The 19,403-nt window shown below is 58.0% G+C and overlaps 1 protein-coding gene across 7 annotated transcripts; it reads left to right on the top strand.

The window, feature by feature from the left end:
• The first annotated feature begins 45 nt into the window (after positions 1 to 45).
• FPGS (folylpolyglutamate synthase) lies at positions 46 to 19,403 on the top strand. Of its 7 annotated transcripts, XM_065572038.1 has the most exons (17): positions 110 to 178; positions 871 to 931; positions 1,027 to 1,102; positions 7,509 to 7,637; positions 7,868 to 7,921; positions 8,226 to 8,290; positions 8,404 to 8,518; positions 9,101 to 9,178; positions 9,294 to 9,355; positions 9,811 to 9,913; positions 10,247 to 10,324; positions 10,853 to 11,000; positions 12,587 to 12,688; positions 13,662 to 13,812; positions 14,294 to 14,369; positions 15,318 to 15,384; positions 15,972 to 19,403. In XM_065572038.1, exons 3-17 carry the CDS (start codon positions 1,064 to 1,066, stop codon positions 16,847 to 16,849), a joined length of 2,145 nt encoding a protein of 714 aa, XP_065428110.1. In that variant the 5' UTR covers positions 110 to 178; positions 871 to 931; positions 1,027 to 1,063; the 3' UTR covers positions 16,850 to 19,403. The 7 variants fall into 7 exon arrangements, with proteins under 7 accessions (XP_042710124.2, XP_042710125.2, XP_065428110.1 ...); XM_042854191.2 differs by lacking the exon at positions 871 to 931 and having other exon boundaries at positions 89 to 178; XM_042854190.2 differs by lacking the exons at positions 871 to 931; positions 1,027 to 1,102 and having other exon boundaries at positions 46 to 178.

Below are 19,403 nucleotides of genomic sequence, written 5' to 3'. Positions count from 1 at the left end.
AGAGTAAAACCCTGAGCCTTTGAAATAAGAGTAATGTGTGCAGAGTGCAGCTGCTGATAACCTTTGTCCTTCAACTGGGCTAGTAGCAACACGCCAGCGTGAGGTCTGTAAACAGCAGGCAGCAGAGATGAAACTGGCTTCAGAGCAGAAAGTAAGGATGATAAAGGACATGTGTAAGGTAAATCTCTTCTCTGGGATGGAGTTTGGAAACCATGGGGAGTTTTGGGAAGCTTTTGGTGTTAAAGGGATATGAATTAAGTTAGCTGCAGGGAATACACTGGCCCTGGTGCCCTCTGCCAGTTGTTGTGAAGAAACAATCATATGTCTCGTTTTTAAATTATTTCTCTCCCTTGTGTGAATTTTTGAACAAATGGGGGAAAATGGAACAGCAGCTCTTTGATGTGCTCTATGAGAAAGTAGGTAACAGTTCCCACACCTGTAATTAAGTTGGTGATGTCCCCTTTAACGGCTAGGCTGGAGCTGTTTGCTCTGTCCTTACACTGATAAAAATAGTTTTATAAAGTAATGGGGATTTACTGTGCTTAATTTTTGAATAAGAACAGGTGTTGCTGTAGATGAGGTTAGCGGCCCAGGCAGTGATAACTCAAATCTCTTTGTTAGAGAATAGTTTGGATGCAGAAACCAGTATTTTTCTTGTGATAAATCCGCGTTGACAAAGATAATGCTGAACAGTGTTAACAAGTTAGCTCCTGCATCAAGACATGAGCAAGAACAAAATCTGGCTGAACTGCTGATTCCTTTCTCTCCAGAGCAGTGGCCACTTTAGAGTAATGATTCCTACCCTTTCCCTGCATGTTTTCCACTGAGGCACTTTGGGGCAGTGACTGTCTTTGTTGTGTGTTTGTACAGTGCCTAGCACAATGGGACCCTGCTCCCTGACTTGGGGCTTCTAGGTGCTACCACGATACAGGCAAGTAGATGATAATCCTGAACGGGAACAAATGGCTCCTGTACTAAAAACTGGTCTTTGCGACAGTTGTAATCTCTTGTAATCTCCACACTTAGCAACAGCCCTGCGAACTGTAGGAGGGAGACTGGCTGAATGTGGTGGAGCTGCCCCTACACTCGAAGAATTGAGATGGTAATTTAATTTTGTTTTAAATTGGCCATGATACTAACTTCACTGCTAAAGCTATAAATGTCGTTAAGAGTTGGGAATGGTGAGCGGGAGGTAGAGCTGCCCGCACCTCCAGCTGTTGGTTAACGGAGGCTTTAGTTGGAATATGCCGACTATGGTGTATCTGGCTTGGGTGTGTTTAAAGCTTGCTATTAAATTATCGTTTAGGTCCTCGCCAAAATCCTTTTAAAAAAGACCTTCGCATGTGTCTATTTAAATGGGATGGAATGCACAGCTTGCCTAGGTACACCTCTACCCCGATATAACGCTGTCCTCGGAAGCCAAAAAATCTTACTGCGTTATAGGTGAAACCGCGTTATATTGAACTTGCTTTGATCCACCGGAGTGTGCAGCCCCCCCCGGAGTGCTGCTTTACCGTGTTAGATCCAAATTCGTGTTAGATCGGGTCGTGTTGTATCTGGATAGAGGTGTATTTGCACCATGAGGAGAAAACAGTGCAGGAACGGTGTTTAGCTCAACTAAAAAGCGGAGCATCTGCTGTGTATTTTTGTGGGGAGTGGGTTAGGCCCTGAAATATCCTGACTGTAGTTGATCGTTTCCTTCAGTGGGGGGTGTGATGTTTTCATAGGAAGACACTGCTGTGACATTCCATTTTGTAATAAAAGCAGCTTTTATTGAACTGGCAGGATTGCTTGAACTTTGCGCTGCCTCTCTGTGCCAGCTGACCTTGAAGTCCACAACACACAGTACGCCCCCTGTGTAGTGGCGGTTTTTCCTCGCCATGTGCACTGGAAAGCTTTAGATGAGGGGTGGGCAAACTTTTTGGCCCGAGGGCCACATCTGGGTATGGAAATTATATGGCGGGCCATGAATGCTTACGAATTGGGGGTTGGAGTGTGGGAGGGGGGTGAGGGCTCCGGCTCGGGGTGTGGACTGTGGGGTGGGGCCAGAAATGCATTCAGGGTGCAGGAGGGGGCTCTGGGCTGGGGCAGGGCATTGGGGTGTGTGTGTGGGGGGGGTGAGGGCTCCGACTGGGGGTGCTGGCTCTGAGGTAGGGCTGGGGATGAGGGGTTGGGGTTACAGAAGGGTGCTCTGGGCTGGGACTGAGGGTTCAGAGGATGGGAGGGGAATCAGGGCCGGGACAGGGGGTTGGGGCATGTGAGGGGGCAGGGGCGCAGGCTCTGGGTGGCGCATAGCTCAAGCAGCTCCCAGAAGCAGCGGCATATCCCCCTTCCACCTCCTACGTGGAGATGTGGCCAAGCGGCTCTGCACGCTGCCCTGTCCGCAAGCACCGCCCCTGCAGCTCCCATTAGCCGCGGTTCACGGCCTTGGCATGCACGGAGCGGGGCAAGTCATGGACCCCGCTCCCCGGTGGAAGCTTGAGGGCCGGATTAAAATGTCTGAAGGGCTGGATGTGGCCCCCGGGCCGTAGTTTGCCCACCCCTGCTTTAGGTACTAAGCAGTGTGTGTGCAAACATGAATTTATCTGGGGATGTTCCCCTGCAGACGCTATGGGAACATGGGCCCTCTCCAATGTGGGACCTGACACGTCTTTTCTAATGCAGTTGGTGGGGGTTGGACGGCCCTTCAGGAGCACTGTGTGTAGCACTTGGCAGAGTGCTGGGGGGGAGGGAGGAAGGCTGCTGCATCTGTAGGAGATCAGTTCTGTGTCCCCTCCCCCGCTTGCTGTAGGGGACATAGTAGCCACAATCAGTAAATGAAAGACAGTGTTGCCCTTTAAGAGAATAAGGTGCCCCTCACAATGATGGCGGCCGTCGCCCTTCCCGGGCTCGCTCTCCCCACGGATTGCCCCTCACAAAGAGGGCGGGCCCACGCTGCCGCGCGCTGGCGGTGGGCGGTGGCTCCAGGGGCGGGGCGCCGCCGCACGTACGTGGGAGGGGTGCGGGGCTGCGCCGGTCGGTGGCGGCGGGGGCCGCCTGTCAGCAGGAGGCGGGATGGGCTTTCGCGGGCTCCGCGGGCTGCACTCCGCGCTGCGGCTCGTGGCGGAGGCGGCCGGCGGGCAGCGCTGCTTCAGCACCAGGCCGGCCCGCGTGCCCAGGATGGAGTATCAGGTACCGGCGCGGGGGCGGCCCGGCCCGGTTACATCAGCCGGGACACGTGGGATCTGGGGCCTGGCGGGGGGCCGGGCAGCCTGTTCCATGGGCACATGTCTTTAGTTGGGGGGCAGGGCGGATGGGGGGGCGGGTCTGGGCCGGGCAGCCTGTTCCATGGGCACATGTCTTTAGCTGGGGGGCAGGGCGGATGGGGGTGCGGGTCTGGGCCGGGCAGCCTGTTCCATGGGCACATGTCTTTAGCTGGGGGGGGGGGGCAGGCTTGTGGGGGGGCTGCAATAGGGTGGAGGTGGATGGGAGGCTGGTATGGGCACATCCTATTTGATATGCAGGTTTTCAGTGGGGGGAGAATCGAGGGGGGTTCAGGCATGTGGGGGGAGGATCGAGGGCTTTTTTTGGGGGGGCATCTGGGACATGTGGAGGCAGGGGGCTGTGCTGGGGGTTGGTGCTATTTATAAATTGCTTTTGATGCTGTTTGGGGGACTTGGCCCTCATCCCAGTTCTGGTGCAAACCTTAGTGGGTCACCCCCAACCCCTTTGCCCGTTCTGACTTTTATTTTCCGTGATGCGCCTCATACCGACACTGCGTAGGGCTTTATGGGCTCAAAAGTAGTTACAGGGTGACTGGGGTAGGGCTCTCTCTTCCTAGTAGGTTCTAATAGCCAAGCTTGCCTAACAGTTTCTACTTAACAATTCCCTGTCTTCCTTCTTTCATAACTTTCTTCCCATTGATTGAACTCAATGGAAAGACGCCATTGATTTCAATGGGCTTGCGGCACAGTACTTCAAACAAAGGTTGGGAAGTACTTGGGAAAAATCATTCAACCAACTTTGGTTTTGTGGGGGAAACCACTGAATAAATGAAATCACCCTTATCCCATCAATTTGGGTTGGATTACATAAGAACGGCCATACTGGGTCAGACCAAAGTCCATCCAGCCCAGTATCCTGTCTACCGACAGTGGCCAGTGGCAGGTGCCCCAGAGGGAGTGAACCTAACAGATAATGATCAAGTGATCTCTCTCCTGCCATCAGTCTGTGACAAACAGAGGCATAAGATTGTCATGCAAGCATCCACTGTCTTTGTCTGAGGCAGCACTGAGGTCCACCTGCTTACCATCTTCTTTGATGCAATCCAGCCATCACTTCCTCAGCATCTCTTTCCTATCACCCTCTTCTGCTCTGGTGCTTTCACCAGGTGCCCTTCCTTCATCCTCTGCCTGCATCCAAACCAGCAAAGCTGCACTTCCTGCATTTTGTCAAATTCAATGAAGTCACTTCTGTACAAATAACAATCTCACTTTTTTTTCATCACAACAGCTTACATTTGAATCTTAACGTAGAAAACGGTTGGCACTGATTGATAGGATGTCCCTGACTTAAGTTTGGGGCGGGAAACTGATCAAGTGTCAACTATCAGGTAGTTACATTTGAAAATTGCATCCTGAGACTGTCCTGTAGAAAAGGTCTCTAAATCTTTTCTATGTAGCTGAAGATCTGTGTGGGTGGGTGTGTGTTTTCTCTTCAAAAGAATGGGCTTTGAATATGTGGAAATCAGTGACTGTTGGATGATCTTAGAGGAGTGAAATGCATAAAGCACTGCTAAAGCAATATGAAGGTAGCTGAATTGGAATCAGAATGTCCGATGATGCAAACGATAATGTTCCAAAGCACATGGCTGGCTGCACCCGGCTAATGTCTTTGTTCACGTTTTGTGGCGCTTGCTGGGTTGCTCACTCAGTTCCTCCTGTAAAGTCAAAAGGATCTGGGCTGTGGCCATGTTCAACATTGATTTTTACACTTCGTTACTTTTGTTTTAAAACCAACTCTGACCGTGCAGCTTCATGTGGCATGAACATAATGTGGGGAGGGGGGGGGGGCTTTGTGTCTAATTAAATGATGTTGGGGCAGGAAGTGAGTCAGGATCACATGTGATTCACAGTCTTAACACCTGGCTGAGTTCTGAGTAGTGTCAGTTTTGTGATTTGGGTGCCCCGGTGTCAGTAGTCATCGGTAATAGTGATGAAGGATGGAGGTGAGTTTCGGTCCCTGGGGCAGGGACTGTCTCTTCATTAATGACAGGTTTCAGAGTAGCAGCCGTGTTAGTCTGTATCCGCAAAAAGAAGAACAGGAGTACTGTTCTTGCATATGCATCCGAAGAAGTGGGCTGTAGTCCACGAAAGCTTATGCTCTAATAAATTTGTTAGTCTCTAATGTGCCACAAGTACTCCTGTTCTTCTCTTCAATTAAGTGTTTGTACAGCACTTAGCACAACAGGGCCTGGTTTATGACGGGAGTCCCTTGTATTGTGATAGTGCCTTATAATAATCTACATGAGCTACTGTGTGCCTGGGTCTAGCTGGGAAGTGCTTGGGGTAACCATAGGTAGCGGGCTGGCTTCTTGTCCCTGTTGGAGAAGGGGAGCAATGCATGATGTGGTGCAGTGTGGGGAAGACCTGATTCCATCCAGTTCTGGCTCAGCTGAGAGAAGGCAAGAAGCGGATTGTGCGTTCAGTGTCTTTGGTCCCAGGAAACCCAGGGAGATACAGTGTCCCACCCAGTATAAATAGCCACATGTATCTGGAGGAGCGTGGCCAGTGCTTTTTATAGAGGTGAATTGCGGGGAGTATATCTGGTTACTGTCCAGCCCCTGCCAGAGCTGCACAGTCTACCCCCGGAGGTACTTTAAGAAACCCCAATAAATTGCTACTCTGCACGAGGCATACTGGAACTAAAGCCATCCCTGGGAAATGTGTTAATCAGCATTTAAAGAGGCTATTCTGGGCCTTGGAAAACCGGCACCTTAAAACACAGTGACGCAGACAGTGCAACCATCGAAGCGTGTGAGACTATATAGCCCTTAAATGCTCTGCTCCAGATACTACTACTGGGGTCCCGGGGTTGGGGCACAGAACTGGAAGTCAGGAACCCTGGGTACTGATTCTGCCACAGTGAGGCACTCTCTGTGCCTCAGTTTCCCTTCTCACCCTCTGACTGTCTTGTCTGCTTAGATTGTAAACTCTTTGGTGCAGAGGGTCTCTCTCATGAATATCTGCCCTGCCTAGTACAATGGGAGCCCAGTCTCTGTCGGGCTTTCTAGGCACTACTGCAATAGAACCAATATTAGTAATGGCAAGGGGTGAAAATATATTGCACTTAAAGTGTTCTGGTGCTGACGGTGGGTGGATTGTACTGCCTGTGGATCCACCCAACACACCCTGGGGCTCTGTTACACCAGTGCTCCAGCTTGTGTTCCTGGGGCTTGTCTCGTGATCGGCGTACGCTCTGTCCCCGCTCCCCGTGCCTTGGAAATAGTTATCAGGGCTGATTTCACGCACCTTCCCCTCTCCTCCCTCGTCTGGCAGCTGCTTTTGGAATTACCACTGAGACTCTTCCTCTCCAGTGCTTCCTCGGTGGGGATTTCCCGTCTGGGATGTCGCTTGTGGTCCTTCATCGTGTGTATTTGTAAAGAGTTCTCAGTCGTCTCTCTTGCCCCGGCCCCCGAGTCTGGTCTGAGCAGGAGGCAGGGAGATGCATTGCCAAACACCTAGCTAGCTAAAAGACACTGGATTTCAGTTCCCCCTGCTCCAAGCACCATACCTTGGACTGTGGCTTTGCAGTCCCATAACTGTAGCAGGGCAAGACAAGCTAGCCGTGTGCAAGTCCTGCTGTTCTGAATGCAGCCCGTGATCCGAAGGCCACTGTGGAGCAGTCGGAGCTAGTGGCTGGTTCTGGCCTGGCCGCTATGTTTCGCCCTCCAGTGCGTGAGTGACCAGTGGTGCAGCGTGGTGCCCCCCCTCCGGGCCCTGAGCTCAGCCTTTGTTTGCTCTGGCTGGAAGCGAAAGCTGGGGTTGGTGTGCTCTGATCAGCGCTCACCTGGCAGGGAGGGAGTGAGCTCCTACTGCTCCCCTTTGTCACGCTCCAGCACTGCTCTTGGTGCAGGGCAGACGAGGTTTTTGGCACAGGGCGGCAGCTGATGAGCCCCCTCCCTCACCGTGGAGGGCCCTGGGCGCGGAGATGGACTGGGTGGGTGGCACTGGAGGTGGCTATCTTCCCACCCGTGATGGGGGCTCTGACGGCGGGGGAGCCTGGTCGGTAATGTTGCCCTCCCCCAGAAGAGCAAAGGTTGGCAGCTGTGTGTTGGGAGCCAGGGATGGGTGGGGGCTTGGGCTGCCTGACACCCGTGAGCTTAGTATGTAGAGCCAGGGGCTCCTCTGTGGGCGAGCAGGAGACCCCCTTCCGGCACACACAGGGGGCTGGAGCGTTGGCTCTTGGCCACCATCCCCTCCTACGAGCGGAGAGCTGATCTGTGCCTCATCTGGTGAGTCTCATTCCAGGATGCCATCCGGACTCTGAACACCCTCCAGACCAATGCCAATTACCTGGAGCAGGTGAAGCGGGAGCGTGGAGACCCCCAGGTGCAGCTGGAGGCCATGAAAGGCTTCTTGGAGCGAAGTGGGTTAAAGGTGAGAGTTGTCACGTCCCCTTCCCTGGCTGAGCAGAGCCCTCTCAGCGCTGCTCCCTGCCGGGTGGGAGGGATGGATGGAGGGTGGGGGTGGCATCCCAGGCTGTACTGGCCTCTCCGCTTGGTGGGACTGGCTGTGAGCCCTCCCGCCAGCCCGGCGCAGTGCCGGGCGAGGGTGTCTTCCCCAGCTCTGACCCCCCTCTCATGTGTTTGTTAACCTCTGTCTGGCAGGTCGAAGACCTGGATCAACTGAACATTATCCACGTAACTGGGACAAAGGGCAAGGTAAGCGGGGGCGTTGGGGTGGGGTTGCGTGGGGCACTGCAGGGGTGTGTGGAACGAGGCATGTGGGGGCAAGGGGAGTCTGTGGGGCGCAGGGCTCGGGGGAAATGATGGGCGAGCATGCCGCAGGATGGGGTGAGTGGGGAAATAACTAGGCCGTGGGATGGGTCATGGGACACTCAGGGTGGGGGTGCTGGAGGTTTAGGAGAGCAGCTCTGGCGCTGTGGGGGTGGAGGGCAATCCAGGGAGTTCCCTTTTGCTGGGGAGGGCTGGCTCCATGTTTAATGCTGCTGACTTCTTCTTCCAGGGCTCGACGTGTGCCTTCACGGAGCGCATCCTCCGCAACTACGGCCTGAAGACGGGCTTCTACAGGTGGGCGGCCCGAGGGTTCCTGGGGGACGGATTCAGTCGGCCGCTGCCGGGTGCTGAGTGGCACCCTGGGGAGGGTGGAATGGTGCTGACTGTCTGTTCTCCCATCACCCCAGCTCTCCCCACCTGGTCCAGGTGCGCGAGAGGATCCGCATCAACGGGCAGCCGATCAGCAAGGAGCTCTTCAGCAAGTACTTCTGGCAGGTGTATAACCGGCTGGAGGAGACCAAGGTGTGTGTGGTGGGAGCTCTGGGCAGGGAGCTGCTGCCACCCTGGGGTGGGGGGGGTATAAGCCGCTGCTGCCTCCTGCAGCCCGTACGAGCAGAGCGCCTGTTCCTCGGCAGGAATGTGCCCTGTGACCAGGCCAGTAGGATCTCACGCTAGGGGAGTCACCCGGAGCGGTACAGTAACCGAGTTTCTGCTCCTGGGTCCAGAGGGGGACCAGGCAAAGTCAGATCGCTGCCCCGAGGCCGGCTCCTTGTAAGGATTGGGTGTGGGCGGGTTATCTAGTGCTTAGAGCAGGGGATCCCTAGTTCTACTCTGCCACTGCCTTGCTGGGTGTCCTTGGGCAAGTCAGTTTCCCCGCTCCGTGCCTCGGTTTCCCCAGCTGCGTGGTGAAGTCGACTATTCGTGTAAAACTCTCAGATGAGCTGGGCCCTGCACATGCCGTGTCCCTGCTCCTGCCCTGGGGAGTGGGCCAGAGCCCCGCAGCGCAGGGAGGAGGGTCTGTCCCTTGCTGTCCTGTGGCTTAGCAATCGGGCTGGGGTAGAGCTGCTGCCCTGGAGTCCCCTCAGGTAACTGTCTGTCATGCAGGACCCCGGCCACGCCAGCATGCCCGCCTACTTCCGCTTCCTCACCATCATGGCCTTCCACGTCTTCCTGCAGGAGAAGGTATGATGCTCCCTCTGTCCCTGCTCAGGGCTGTGCCATGGGACTGTTTTGTTTCCTGTGTGTTGGGCACAGATGCCACAGGTGGCCCCTTAACACACTCTTGTCTCCCGTCCAGGTGGATCTGGCTGTGGTGGAAGTTGGCATTGGGGGTGCCTACGACTGCACCAACATCATCAGGTAGGAGCAGGCTGGGCCTGGCATGGGGACCAGGCGCCCGCCTCCTTATTGCCTCTGTGGGAAACTAGCGTGTGGAGGCCACTAGCTGTCCCCAGAGCAGGGACTGCCTGGGCAGGGGCAGGTGAGCCAACGGGCCTCAACCCAGCTGGGCCTGGTAGGGGAGTTCGGTCAGTTCTTGACTCCTCTGCTGACAAAGGGGCCTAGTCCTGGTGGCTGTGATGGGGACGCCTGGCCAGGGAAGCCGTTGACCGTCCCTGAGGTGCTAGGGGCTTCCAGCCATGCTGGGCTCAGTGTCAGCCGTGGGCCGGGAGGTGAAAGGTTCTGTGCCGATCCCATGAGCCAGCCGGTGCCCTGAGTTCAGGGACCTCCTGGGTGCTGGCTGGCCACAGAGCTGGGGAGAGGAGCCGCCCTCTGGGAGTCCTGGCGCTGGGCTCTCACCTTCTCTCTGTCTCCAGGAAGCCGATCGTGTGCGGGGTCTCCTCTCTGGGGATCGACCACACCAGCATCCTGGGGGACACCATTGAGAAAATCGCCTGGCAGAAAGGGGGCATCTTCAAGGTAGAGACCGCGGGGCTCTGTGGGGACGGGGGGTCTCTGACAGCCTTGAGTGGGCTGGTCCAGATTCCTGGTTCAGCAGGACCAAGTCTGTTTGCTGTGATCTGGGAAGTGAAACTCCCCTGGTGCAGGAGGCCACAGGGCAGCATGGGGGTGGGGGCCCATCTGAGGGGCAAGCTCTGAACCTGAGTGAGGGGTCCCAGCTCGCCCCTGGGCGTCCGGGTCTGCCCCTGACCAGCAGCCTGTCACTGGAGTCCAGGTGTCTGCGTGGGGATGGGGGGGCAGCCTGGGAGGCCGTGGATCCGGGGCCCGTGACTACATCTGCGTTGCTTTCAGCCTGGTGTGCCGGCGTTCACAGTGCCACAGCCTGAGCGGCCCCTGGAGGTGCTGCGGGAGCGAGCCAGGGAGAGCCCGGTGAGTTCTTGTTGGATACATGCCCCCTCTGAGCGCATCCTGCTGCTGTCACTAGGTCGGGGAGGCGACTCTCCCTGCTGCACCCACGCCAGGAGCAGGGGGTGGGATGTCAGATGGCTCCTGCCCCCTTGGATCGTGCTGGCCAGGGGCCTTGGGTCCCAATCCCCTCCCTCCCGCCCCAGGGAGGGTTGGGCTCCTGTGGCCCCTCCTCACTCTGCATCCTTTGCAGGGTGGTCCCAGACCTGTGATCCCAGGGGCTCCCCCGTTTCTCCTGGGCAGCACCTGAGTTTGGGCACTGCTGGTGCCGGCGCCCCTCGGGGTCCATCCCTGGAGAGGCAGGGCCAGATGGAAACATGACGGCCCATGAATATGAGCCACGGGGCCCTGGGGCGGGGTTGCCTCAGTTGCTGCTGCCTGGTCTGTAGGTCGGCAGAACCCACCGGGGGGCTCTCGGCCAGCTGGCGGAGCTGCCCCGGGGAGATGGGTGAGCTGGGCAGGGCTCACCCTCTGCCCCCTCTCTCCGTGCAGTGCCCGCTTTACCTGTGCCCTGACTTGGAGGCCTTCGAAGAGGACGATAAGGCACTTCAGCTGGGGCTGGCGGGCGAGCACCAGCGATCCAATGCCACTCTAGCCCTGCAGCTCTCCCGGGCCTGGCTGCAGCAGCAGGGGTATCAGGGTAAGGAGCATGGCCCCGGCACGAGAGAGCTTGTGTGTATGGGGAGGAGGCCGTCCCTCCCTGCGCTGAACGGCACATTCCAGCCCTTGCTCTAGTTCCTGGGTTGGGGCGTCTCTCCGAGGAGATTCTGGGAAAGTCCTGATTGGGCTGCACTTCAGTCTCCCGGCGGGCCGGGTACGCAGCATGTGACCGTCCAGCCTGGCGCTGCTCCCCACAGCCTGGCACCTAGGATGTGAAGCCGGCACTCCGGCTTTGTGTTCCCAGCCGCAACTCCCTGGAGATGCCCTGATTGGTGTTTTCCCAAGTGCCGCGTGTGGAACTCTGGCTGGGAGCCCCTTGGCGCTTCAGGGGAGACTGGGGGGTGGGTGGGCGGGCTCTCTGCACCCTGCAAATACAAGCCAGCAAGTTACCAACGTGCTGGGGGCTAAGCTAAGGGGGGGGGGCCCTGCTGGGGAGGCAGGTGGGATTCTTGGGATAGTTTTTATTTTATTTAAATTATAAGTTTTTCTTTTTAAAAATAAACCTGTTTTAAAATGAATTGTGACATAATACAAAATATGTTAAGGTCTAAACCTATTACGCCCTTTTAAAACATTTCAATTCAAAATCAGTGTGGATGAGGCTCTATAAAGACTTTGAGTTCAAGGCTGCTTTTCTGTGTAGAGAGAGAACCAGGGGAAAACATCTAACTGGAGCTTTATCAATGTGCTAGGTCACATACTGTGCTAAGGGCTGGATCCTGGGGGGGTGGGCAGGGGCTGTGCTGCTGGGTGCAAGAGACTGGCAAAGTCATCACAGGCATTGGGACCCAGCCTCTGGCTCCAGGAGACACCATCGTGTAGCTCCTCAGGATCTCCACCTCGGAGGTCTCAGACTCCTATTTTATAGCTCCTCCCTACCTGAGCTCTGATTGGCTCAGTTTTCAAATTATGAATATTTATGACTCCACCCACCCTGGAAACTTACTCTTCAGCTCATGGAAAAACCCTGCAGTTTGTGTATCCAAAGCATTGAAGGTGGTTTTTGTTTAGAACGAAATGTGACGTGCTGCTTTGTGTGTAACGCGATTCCAGTTACCATCTGAATGCAGCTTGACACAAATCATGAGTAAAATGCTAATTCTCTAGTATAGAAGCAATGCACCAGACACCATTTTCTAACCTACTAAAAATGTACAATTAACAAGAATATGAAAATATGACGCTATAAAATGGCTTAAGTAAATGTGCAGAGTTCACATGTACTCTCCTGGGGGGCACAAAGAGCTACCAAATGTTGTGTGAAAGTTCCTTGATGCTTGTATCAATCCATGAGGATGCACCTTTCGCTAGAAAAGCACAGAAGTGCAAATGGAAACCTTGATGAAAATCCATGATTTAAATTGAGGTTTTCCACTCGGTGATTTCAATCGCCTTGATTTAAATCAATCCACCCTGGTTTCTATGGCACGTACCCCGGGGCGGCTCCCCCAGGCTGACTGGAGTCCAGTTGTGTGTGAGGAGGGAAGGCCGAGTGACAGGAGGGCTACAGGCGGCCACGTGGGGCTGTTAGAACGGTGACTCAGCCCAGCTTCCATCTCCTTGCAGGTACTGGGGAGCTGAAGGACTTGCAGCCAGGCGCGGAGCTACTAGGCAAGAGACCTGTGCCCCTGGCACCTGCATTCAGGCCCAGCGGTTCCATGGTGCAGGGTAAGGATGTGGGTGTGTCCCGCCCCACTGCTGCTCCGGTGCCCCCTGCCTGCCCTGGGCATTTCCTGGGTGCTCTGTTGTGGTTCCCTGGCTAGTGCCTGCCCTTGGCTTTGGCTAGCTGGGATCAGGCCGGAACTGCTGCTCGTTGGAGATAACAAAGCGCTATGGGCAGTAACCACTCGTGCGTCGGTCCCAAGGCCAAGGCCCTGGACTCTGTCCCCGGCCCACCCCGTGCGTTGACATTTTGAACTCGCTGCCCTTTAGCTCTTCCTGTTTCCTCAGTTTTAACACTTAGGAGCCTGGTGCTTCCTGGGCTGCCAGAAAGTGCTGAGGGTGATTGTACAGCACCAGCCTCCAGCACCAACCCGTCCCAGGCCGGCCCTTCACCCTCCTACCTCCCCTGGGGTCACTGGGCCGGCCCACACCCCGGTCCCAGCCGCTGGCCTGAGGGCAGGAGCCCAGGCAGGTTGGGCTGGGTGAGGTCTCTGGAATCCGTATCCGTCCCGTTGGGAACTAGCACCACTGTGAGGTGGGCAGGCCACGGGCGTAATGAGTCACTGACCGGCTCCTTGCCTCTGTGGCACAGGGGCGGTGGTACCGGAATAAGGGGAAGGGGGGGGGGGTCTGGTGGTGGTGTTGGGGTCTCCCCAGTGAAATGCTCCAGGAAGGTTTTGTTGCAGGAATGGCTCTGGGTGGGTTTAACGTACCTATGTGCGGGCCCCAGGGTGGATGGGTCACTGTGCTGTCAGCGGGGCCCCATGCCAGACCCCTAACAAGCCAAGCCTGCTCTATGACACCAGCACCCTCCGATCTTGGATCCCTTTGTCCCCACTCCCCTCATGCTGCCATAACTTAGCTGAGTCGGGCCCACCAGGGAGCTGGTAACTCGGCTGACGGCAGGGGCTGGTGAAGGGGGCAGCAAGTCCCTGCCGGGTGGGCCTGGCCCCTCTCATAGCCCCCTTTCCCCTCCCAGGTTTACAGGACACGGAGTGGCTGGGCCGCACCCAGGTGCTGCAGCACGGGGCGGTGACGTGGTTCATCGACGGGGCTCACACCACCAGCAGCGTGCAGGCCTGTGTGCGCTGGTTCCGCCAGGCAGCCCTCAACGAGGAGAAGCCTGTGGAGTAAGGAGGCGCCAGGCAGGGAGGGGGATCCATTGCTCTGCTGTCACAGGCTTTGCCTGAGCCCCACCCAGCACAGCTGGAGGGAGATTTCCCAGAGAGGTGCCGGTTGGGTTGAGAATGAGGCTCCTGTGGCCCATCTGGGGGAGGAGCTTCCCCATCAGCCATGCCAAGGGTGGGAGCAGCACCTGCCTTTTCCTGCTGGAGAGAGGTGGGCCCCAGACCAGCAGGCCGTGTTTGGGGGTGGTAGGCAGGGAAGGGGAGGAGGCCTGAGGCTTTGTACCAGCAACCTGCATGGTCCCAGGACACCAGGGCGGAAGGGGACGGGACCCTGTTGTCCTATCAAGGGTGGGACAGGCCTTGGGTTGGGGTTGCTGGACTTCCTGGGCCTTGCGCGGTGGCAGCAGCTAGCCCAGCCCGCTCCGGAGCGGGGCTGGGAGCGAGAGTCCCTCAGCTGACCAGCCTGGGCCCGTCTCGTCTGCAGCGGCTCCGAGCTCCGGGTGCTTCTCTTCAACGCCACGGGGGACCGGGACATGGGTGCGCTGCTCAAGCTGCTAGTGGTGAGAGGCTGTGCCTTGGGGCAGTGGGGGGCTGGGGCCGGCCGGGCAGGCGGGTTTGTAAGGGCAGAAAATGGGCTGGCGGCAGATTGGGGGGGAGGGGAGGGCTGCTGGACCATGTGGGGAGAGCGGATCAAATGGATTTAAATTGGGGGAGGGTGGTTACAGATGATGGATGCTGGCAGCCTCGGATACCTGCATGCATCTCAGGCTGGGGGCCCGGACTCCTGGGTTCTATTCCCAGCTCTGCCCCGACCCTTGGCTAAGTTGTTTCCCTCGGTTCCTCATTCTCCCCTTCCGTGCCATGGGGTAACGCTGGCCTTGGGCAGGCGCTGGCAGAGGGCTCTGAAGTGTCAGGTGGGTTCAGAGCCGTGGGGCCTGCAGTGGTGTCTGACCCCTCCCCTGCACCCGCCTGGCTGTTCAGGGCCTGCTTTGACACATCCCACAGAGTGCCACCAGGTGGTGCTAGTGCCCCGCTCTTGTCCCCCAGCCATGCCCCTTAGAGTCCAGTCCACCTCTGTCTCCTATAACAGCCCTTCCCCGGGGACTCAGGGTCTTCCAGCCTTCCTGCGCAGTGGCTGGGGGCGATCCCGGGAGCGAGTCTTGGGGGCTGGATTAGTTTAGTGGCAGAAGTGAAAATAGAAGGGGGAGGGGCGGTTTCTAGTGACTGGTTGGCTGCTTTCCCCAGTAGCCTCTGCAGGAATAGAACCCAGGCATCCTGGCTACCTGGTCCCTGCTTAAGCTCTAGACCAAATGTGCCCCTGTTGGTTTGTAATGGTTCCAGCAGGAATAGTGACGGATGCTGAGCCAGTAGCCAAGGTCCTTCCTGTAAGGAGCTGAATCCCCCCTTGTCCTCCTCCCCCTTTCCCCCCGTGCGGCCGCCCAAGGCTGCAGTACCCAGCCCCTTGCTGGCGTGGACGTTGTGCTGATGCTGTGTCTCTTGTGCCCCAGCCCTGCCGGTTTGACTACGCCGTCTTCTGCCCCAACTTCACGGAGGTGTCTGCGGTGGGGAACGCAGGTCAGTACCCGGGGACGGGGAGCTCCACTGGGAATCTGCTCAGGAACTTGCCCTAGAGCAGACATGCCCCGTCTGGCTCGGATTCTGCCCTGCCCGTGCTGTTGGGGGATGTCTGTGTGGGGAATATTCCTGCCCCAGGGGCCCGGGTTGGCTCGATGCTTGGGGTGGGGGCAAGTTGTCCCTGGAAACCTCCTCGCTGGATTTTTCTGCAGGGGGTCGGGGTCTCTTGCGGATTCTTGGGCGCTGTCCGCAGTGCTGGTCAGATAGCTTTGATCAGGGTTCTCGAGGATGCGCGTGCTGCTTCCCCAGGCTGTGGGGCTGGGCAGGCTCCCCCATGTACCAGGCCAGCCCACCAGCCAATCTCACGGCCCCACAAAGCCAGGGCTGGTGTCACGGGTCCCTCCACTGGCTCCACAGCGCTGCTCTGTCGGCCCATGCCAGGAGTCCCCTCTCATCTGTGACCCTCCTGCTCTGTAGGGTTGGATTTGCCGGCTGGTGGGGTGCAGCGGCCTGGTGTCCCCCTGGGGCCCGGCTCTCTGGAGACGGAGAGGCCATTAAAACGGGCAGGTTGGGAGCGTCTGATGCAGTTCGTTGTTCTCCCCTTTGCAGACCAACAGAACTTCAACGTCACCCTGGAGAACATGCTGACCCGCTGCCTGGAGAACCAGAAGAAGTGGAACCGGCTGATGGAGGAGAAGGTGGGGCAGGACCTCTGGCTGTCTCCCCCCATGCAGGTGGAGGGGGTGGGTGGCCTGCTGAAGCCAGACCCCTTGCGCGGCCCCCTGCTCTTCGTGCCCTCCTCCGAGCGCCCTCTCAACTCCAACTCGCTGGTGTTCCCCTGCATCTCTCACGCCCTGCAGTGGATCACCCAGGGCAGGGACCCGCACTTCCAGGCACCCGCCACCAAGGGGCTCCACCTGCACCCCGTGGCGGGCACCGGCGCTGTCTTGCTCAAGGAAGCGGCTGCCATCCGTGTGCTGGTCACGGGAAGCCTGCACCTGGTGGGCGGTGTCTTGAAGCTGCTCGACCAATCGCTCTCGCAGTAGCAGGTGCCTGTGGGCGGGGCCTCCGTGCCGCTCTTTGCTGTTTACTTGAATATTCCCAGGCACCTTTTACCAGGTGTTCCCTGAGCCTGCTGCCCCCCGAGTGGGATGCTTCCAGCTCAGGGGCTGGGCACTGCACGTGCTGCTGGGGTTCTCCTGCTGAGACCTTCGCGGCAGCTGGATCCACCCCTAGGACTGGAATTGGTACAGCCAGCGTCCACGCCCCGGCACCGGGATCTCGTGCTGAGCCCCTCACGGCAGCGCCAACTGCACCCGGGCACCAGGACTCTCCCGTTCAGCCTCAGGCCACCCCCCTTCCCCCCCGCAGCAGGATCCTTTCGTCAGTGCCGGGATTTGGTCACTGCCCTCATGCTGGTGGGGTGACGGGCACCTTCCCTGCAGGCCTGGGGGGCCTGGGGTGAGGACCCAGCAGCTGATCTCAGCCCGAGGGGACCGGCTGCACCGTACATTTACTTGATGTTCCGTGGCGCTGCCCTTCCTGGGAGCTCACCGTCCCTGGCCTGGCCAAGTAGAGACAGGCGGGGAGCTCTTGCTTGGCCGGGGTGGAATTCCTGGTCTCTGGGTCCCACGGGGGGGCTGAGGAGGGCAGTGTTCATCTGCCATGGTGAGGCCTTCCCCTGCCAGGCATTCAGAGGGAAGCGTGAGCCTCACGGGCAGACACCCAACTGAGCATCAGCCTCCGTTGGCTGGTGCGTTGCCTTTACTGGGAGCTGCCTCAGCCCCCCGCCGAACGAGTCCCGTCCCCCCCACCCTGGTGCCTTTATCTCCTCCCTGGATCTGTTCCGTTGAGCCACCAGAGCCAAGCGGTGCCCGATCCAGGGATGGGTTTGAGTCTCGCTACTTCAGGCCCTTCTGGCTGCCCTGGGGCTGAATGCAGCCAGGTCCTGCCACCGGCGTGTGGCATCGGCTCCGGAAGCTCTGGCTGGGTGTTCGTCAGAGGCCGTTAGTGCTGGGGTGTGTCTGGCGCGGGGTCCGGTGGAACTGCCTGTGATCGAAGGCCAGGGGTGCGCTGGGAGCCGCAGGTTGTGCTCACTCCCACCCATTGGTGCTGCTGGGCCGGTTCACGCAGCCCGGGGGGTGAGAGCCAGGCACTGTAGCGCTGAGTCTCTCTCAGTGCCCCAATGTGTGAGCTTCTCTCAGGCCCATGCCGGGGCAGTGGGGCCCATGGGCGCTAGTGCCAGTGTTGTGTAGGCAGGTCGGCCCTGAGTGCAGAGGGGCCTTATGCAGGAATTGTCCCTGTCCGCCGCCCCTCCCCCTTCCGGTGCAGAGATCTGTGCCCTGGGGCGGAAACTCCTGCCTCTCTCCAATGCTGGGCAGCGGGACGTGAGGGCTCTGCATGCCATTTGCAAAGTGGGTAATCCCCCCGACCCGCTCTGTTGGCGCCCAGGTGGGCCAGGCAGCAGGCCCGGCTCGCGCTCTGCTGGACAGTAACTATGGCAGGGCATATGGGGCTGGGGGTCGGGAAGCCCTAGCAGCTGAGGAGCTGGGCTGCTTTCTGGACCTTAGGCAGTTCTTGGCAGCTGCCCCGCTGCCCGGGTTGCTTTCAGAGTGACAGCTTCATCTGGGCAAACACTGGGTGCTGGGGGTCGGCCTGAGCTCTCAGGCTGAGCTGCGAGGGCCCCTTGTTGAGCAGGGACTTCAGGAAACACCTGTCTGGAGGAGCAGAGTCCCTCTGGTGCAAGGGCTGTGGAAACTGGCTCCCAGCCCCATGGCCGTGAGCCGCCTGGTGTCGTCACAGCTCAGCCAGCGTCTCTTGCGGTCCTCTGGGGGCGCGCTCCAGGCCAGGCTGGGGCAAGCGTGTTCCCAGAGATCGGTACTTGAAAGCCACTTGTAAGCAGGGCAGCTGTGAGGGGGTGTTTGGGGCGGGGGAGATGCTCTTGCGAAGGTCTTGGTTGCACTGGGTGCACTACATGGTCTGTCTGTGCTCCCTGGAGTGCCCAGACGCATGGCACGGTCAGGATGTGCCAGGCTCTGCTCACACTAGAGTACCCAGTTGTGCCAGCCCAGCCATGTCCTGACCCAGTGATTAACAGCCACCTGTCTGCTGTATCCCTGTATCCTGATTTCTGTTGCCCGAGTGCCCGGGCATTGGCTGGTCCCACTCCGGACATAGGCCAGGCTGTGGGGTTGGGTTTTGAACCCCATCCTCGAACGCATGCAGTGCTGGGGTGCTTGGGCAGGCAGTGTGGGGTCTGTCCTCCCCCTCCCCCTTTACTGCCCCAGTGCCTGTTTCTGTGTATGACCTGGCCGTGTCTAGGGGCGTGTGTGGCTGATGCCCTAACCCCTCCCCAGTGAGGGGGGTTCAGGGGTTGATTTGGGTAAATCTCAGACTGCTGAAAGCTTGGGCCCAGCACGTCCCCCTCTCAGCAAACCCAACGGACTGCCTTTGGCCCAGCCACTCGGCGTGGGGGTCTGGGCGACGGAATAATGCTGCTGCTGCCTGATCCACGGACTTCCTGTGCAGCTGGTCTAGCGGCAGACGACTGACCCACGGCCTGCTGCACTGGGCCCTTCTCCCGGGGGCTGGGCTACGACGCCGGCCCTGGCAGTGGAGACGGGGAGAAGCCTGCTGGGCCCCTCTGCACTGCCACAGAGCCTCCGGGCCCTGCTGTGATACAGGATCGTTGGAGCCAGGTCGCTGGCTTCATAGTGGAGCCTGGCCCACCTCTGGTTGCAGCCTGGAGAGTCTGGGTCCAAGCAGGAAGGGAGGTTGGAAGTCGCTCCCCGTGTCCAGCCTCAGATGATGTTTAAAGACTAAATGTTACTGAGTCTCCAATAATTTAACTAGCAATAGGGTTTTTATGAAATCTTCTGTAATTTACGAAACGATATTGATGACCTTTCCAGACTGCTTTCTGGGAGGTTAGAGTTTTGAAAGTGAAGCAATGGTGCTGCTGTTCCATGAGCGTCCGCTCCATTGACCTGTTGATGTAAATAAACAGCGTGCTCACTGTA

This window comes from Chrysemys picta, chromosome 18, assembly GCF_011386835.1.
Source record: "Chrysemys picta bellii isolate R12L10 chromosome 18, ASM1138683v2, whole genome shotgun sequence".
Taxonomy (NCBI): Eukaryota; Metazoa; Chordata; order Testudines; family Emydidae; genus Chrysemys; species Chrysemys picta.
The sequence above is the reverse complement of the archived record's forward strand: the minus strand, read 5'-3'. Positions and strand labels throughout refer to the sequence as shown.

Excerpts from the sequence above, each read along its gene's own strand:
- FPGS (XM_042854189.2), top strand. The coding sequence starts at position 3,055 with ATGGGCTTTCGCGGGCTCCGCGGGCTGCACTCCGCGCTGCGGCTCGTG. Across the intron at positions 9,914-10,246 it reads AGAAAGGGGGCATCTTCAAG|CCTGGTGTGCCGGCGTTCAC; the intron begins GTAGAGACCGCG and ends CGTTGCTTTCAG. Across the intron at positions 12,689-13,661 it reads CAGCGGTTCCATGGTGCAGG|GTTTACAGGACACGGAGTGG; the intron begins GTAAGGATGTGG and ends TTCCCCTCCCAG.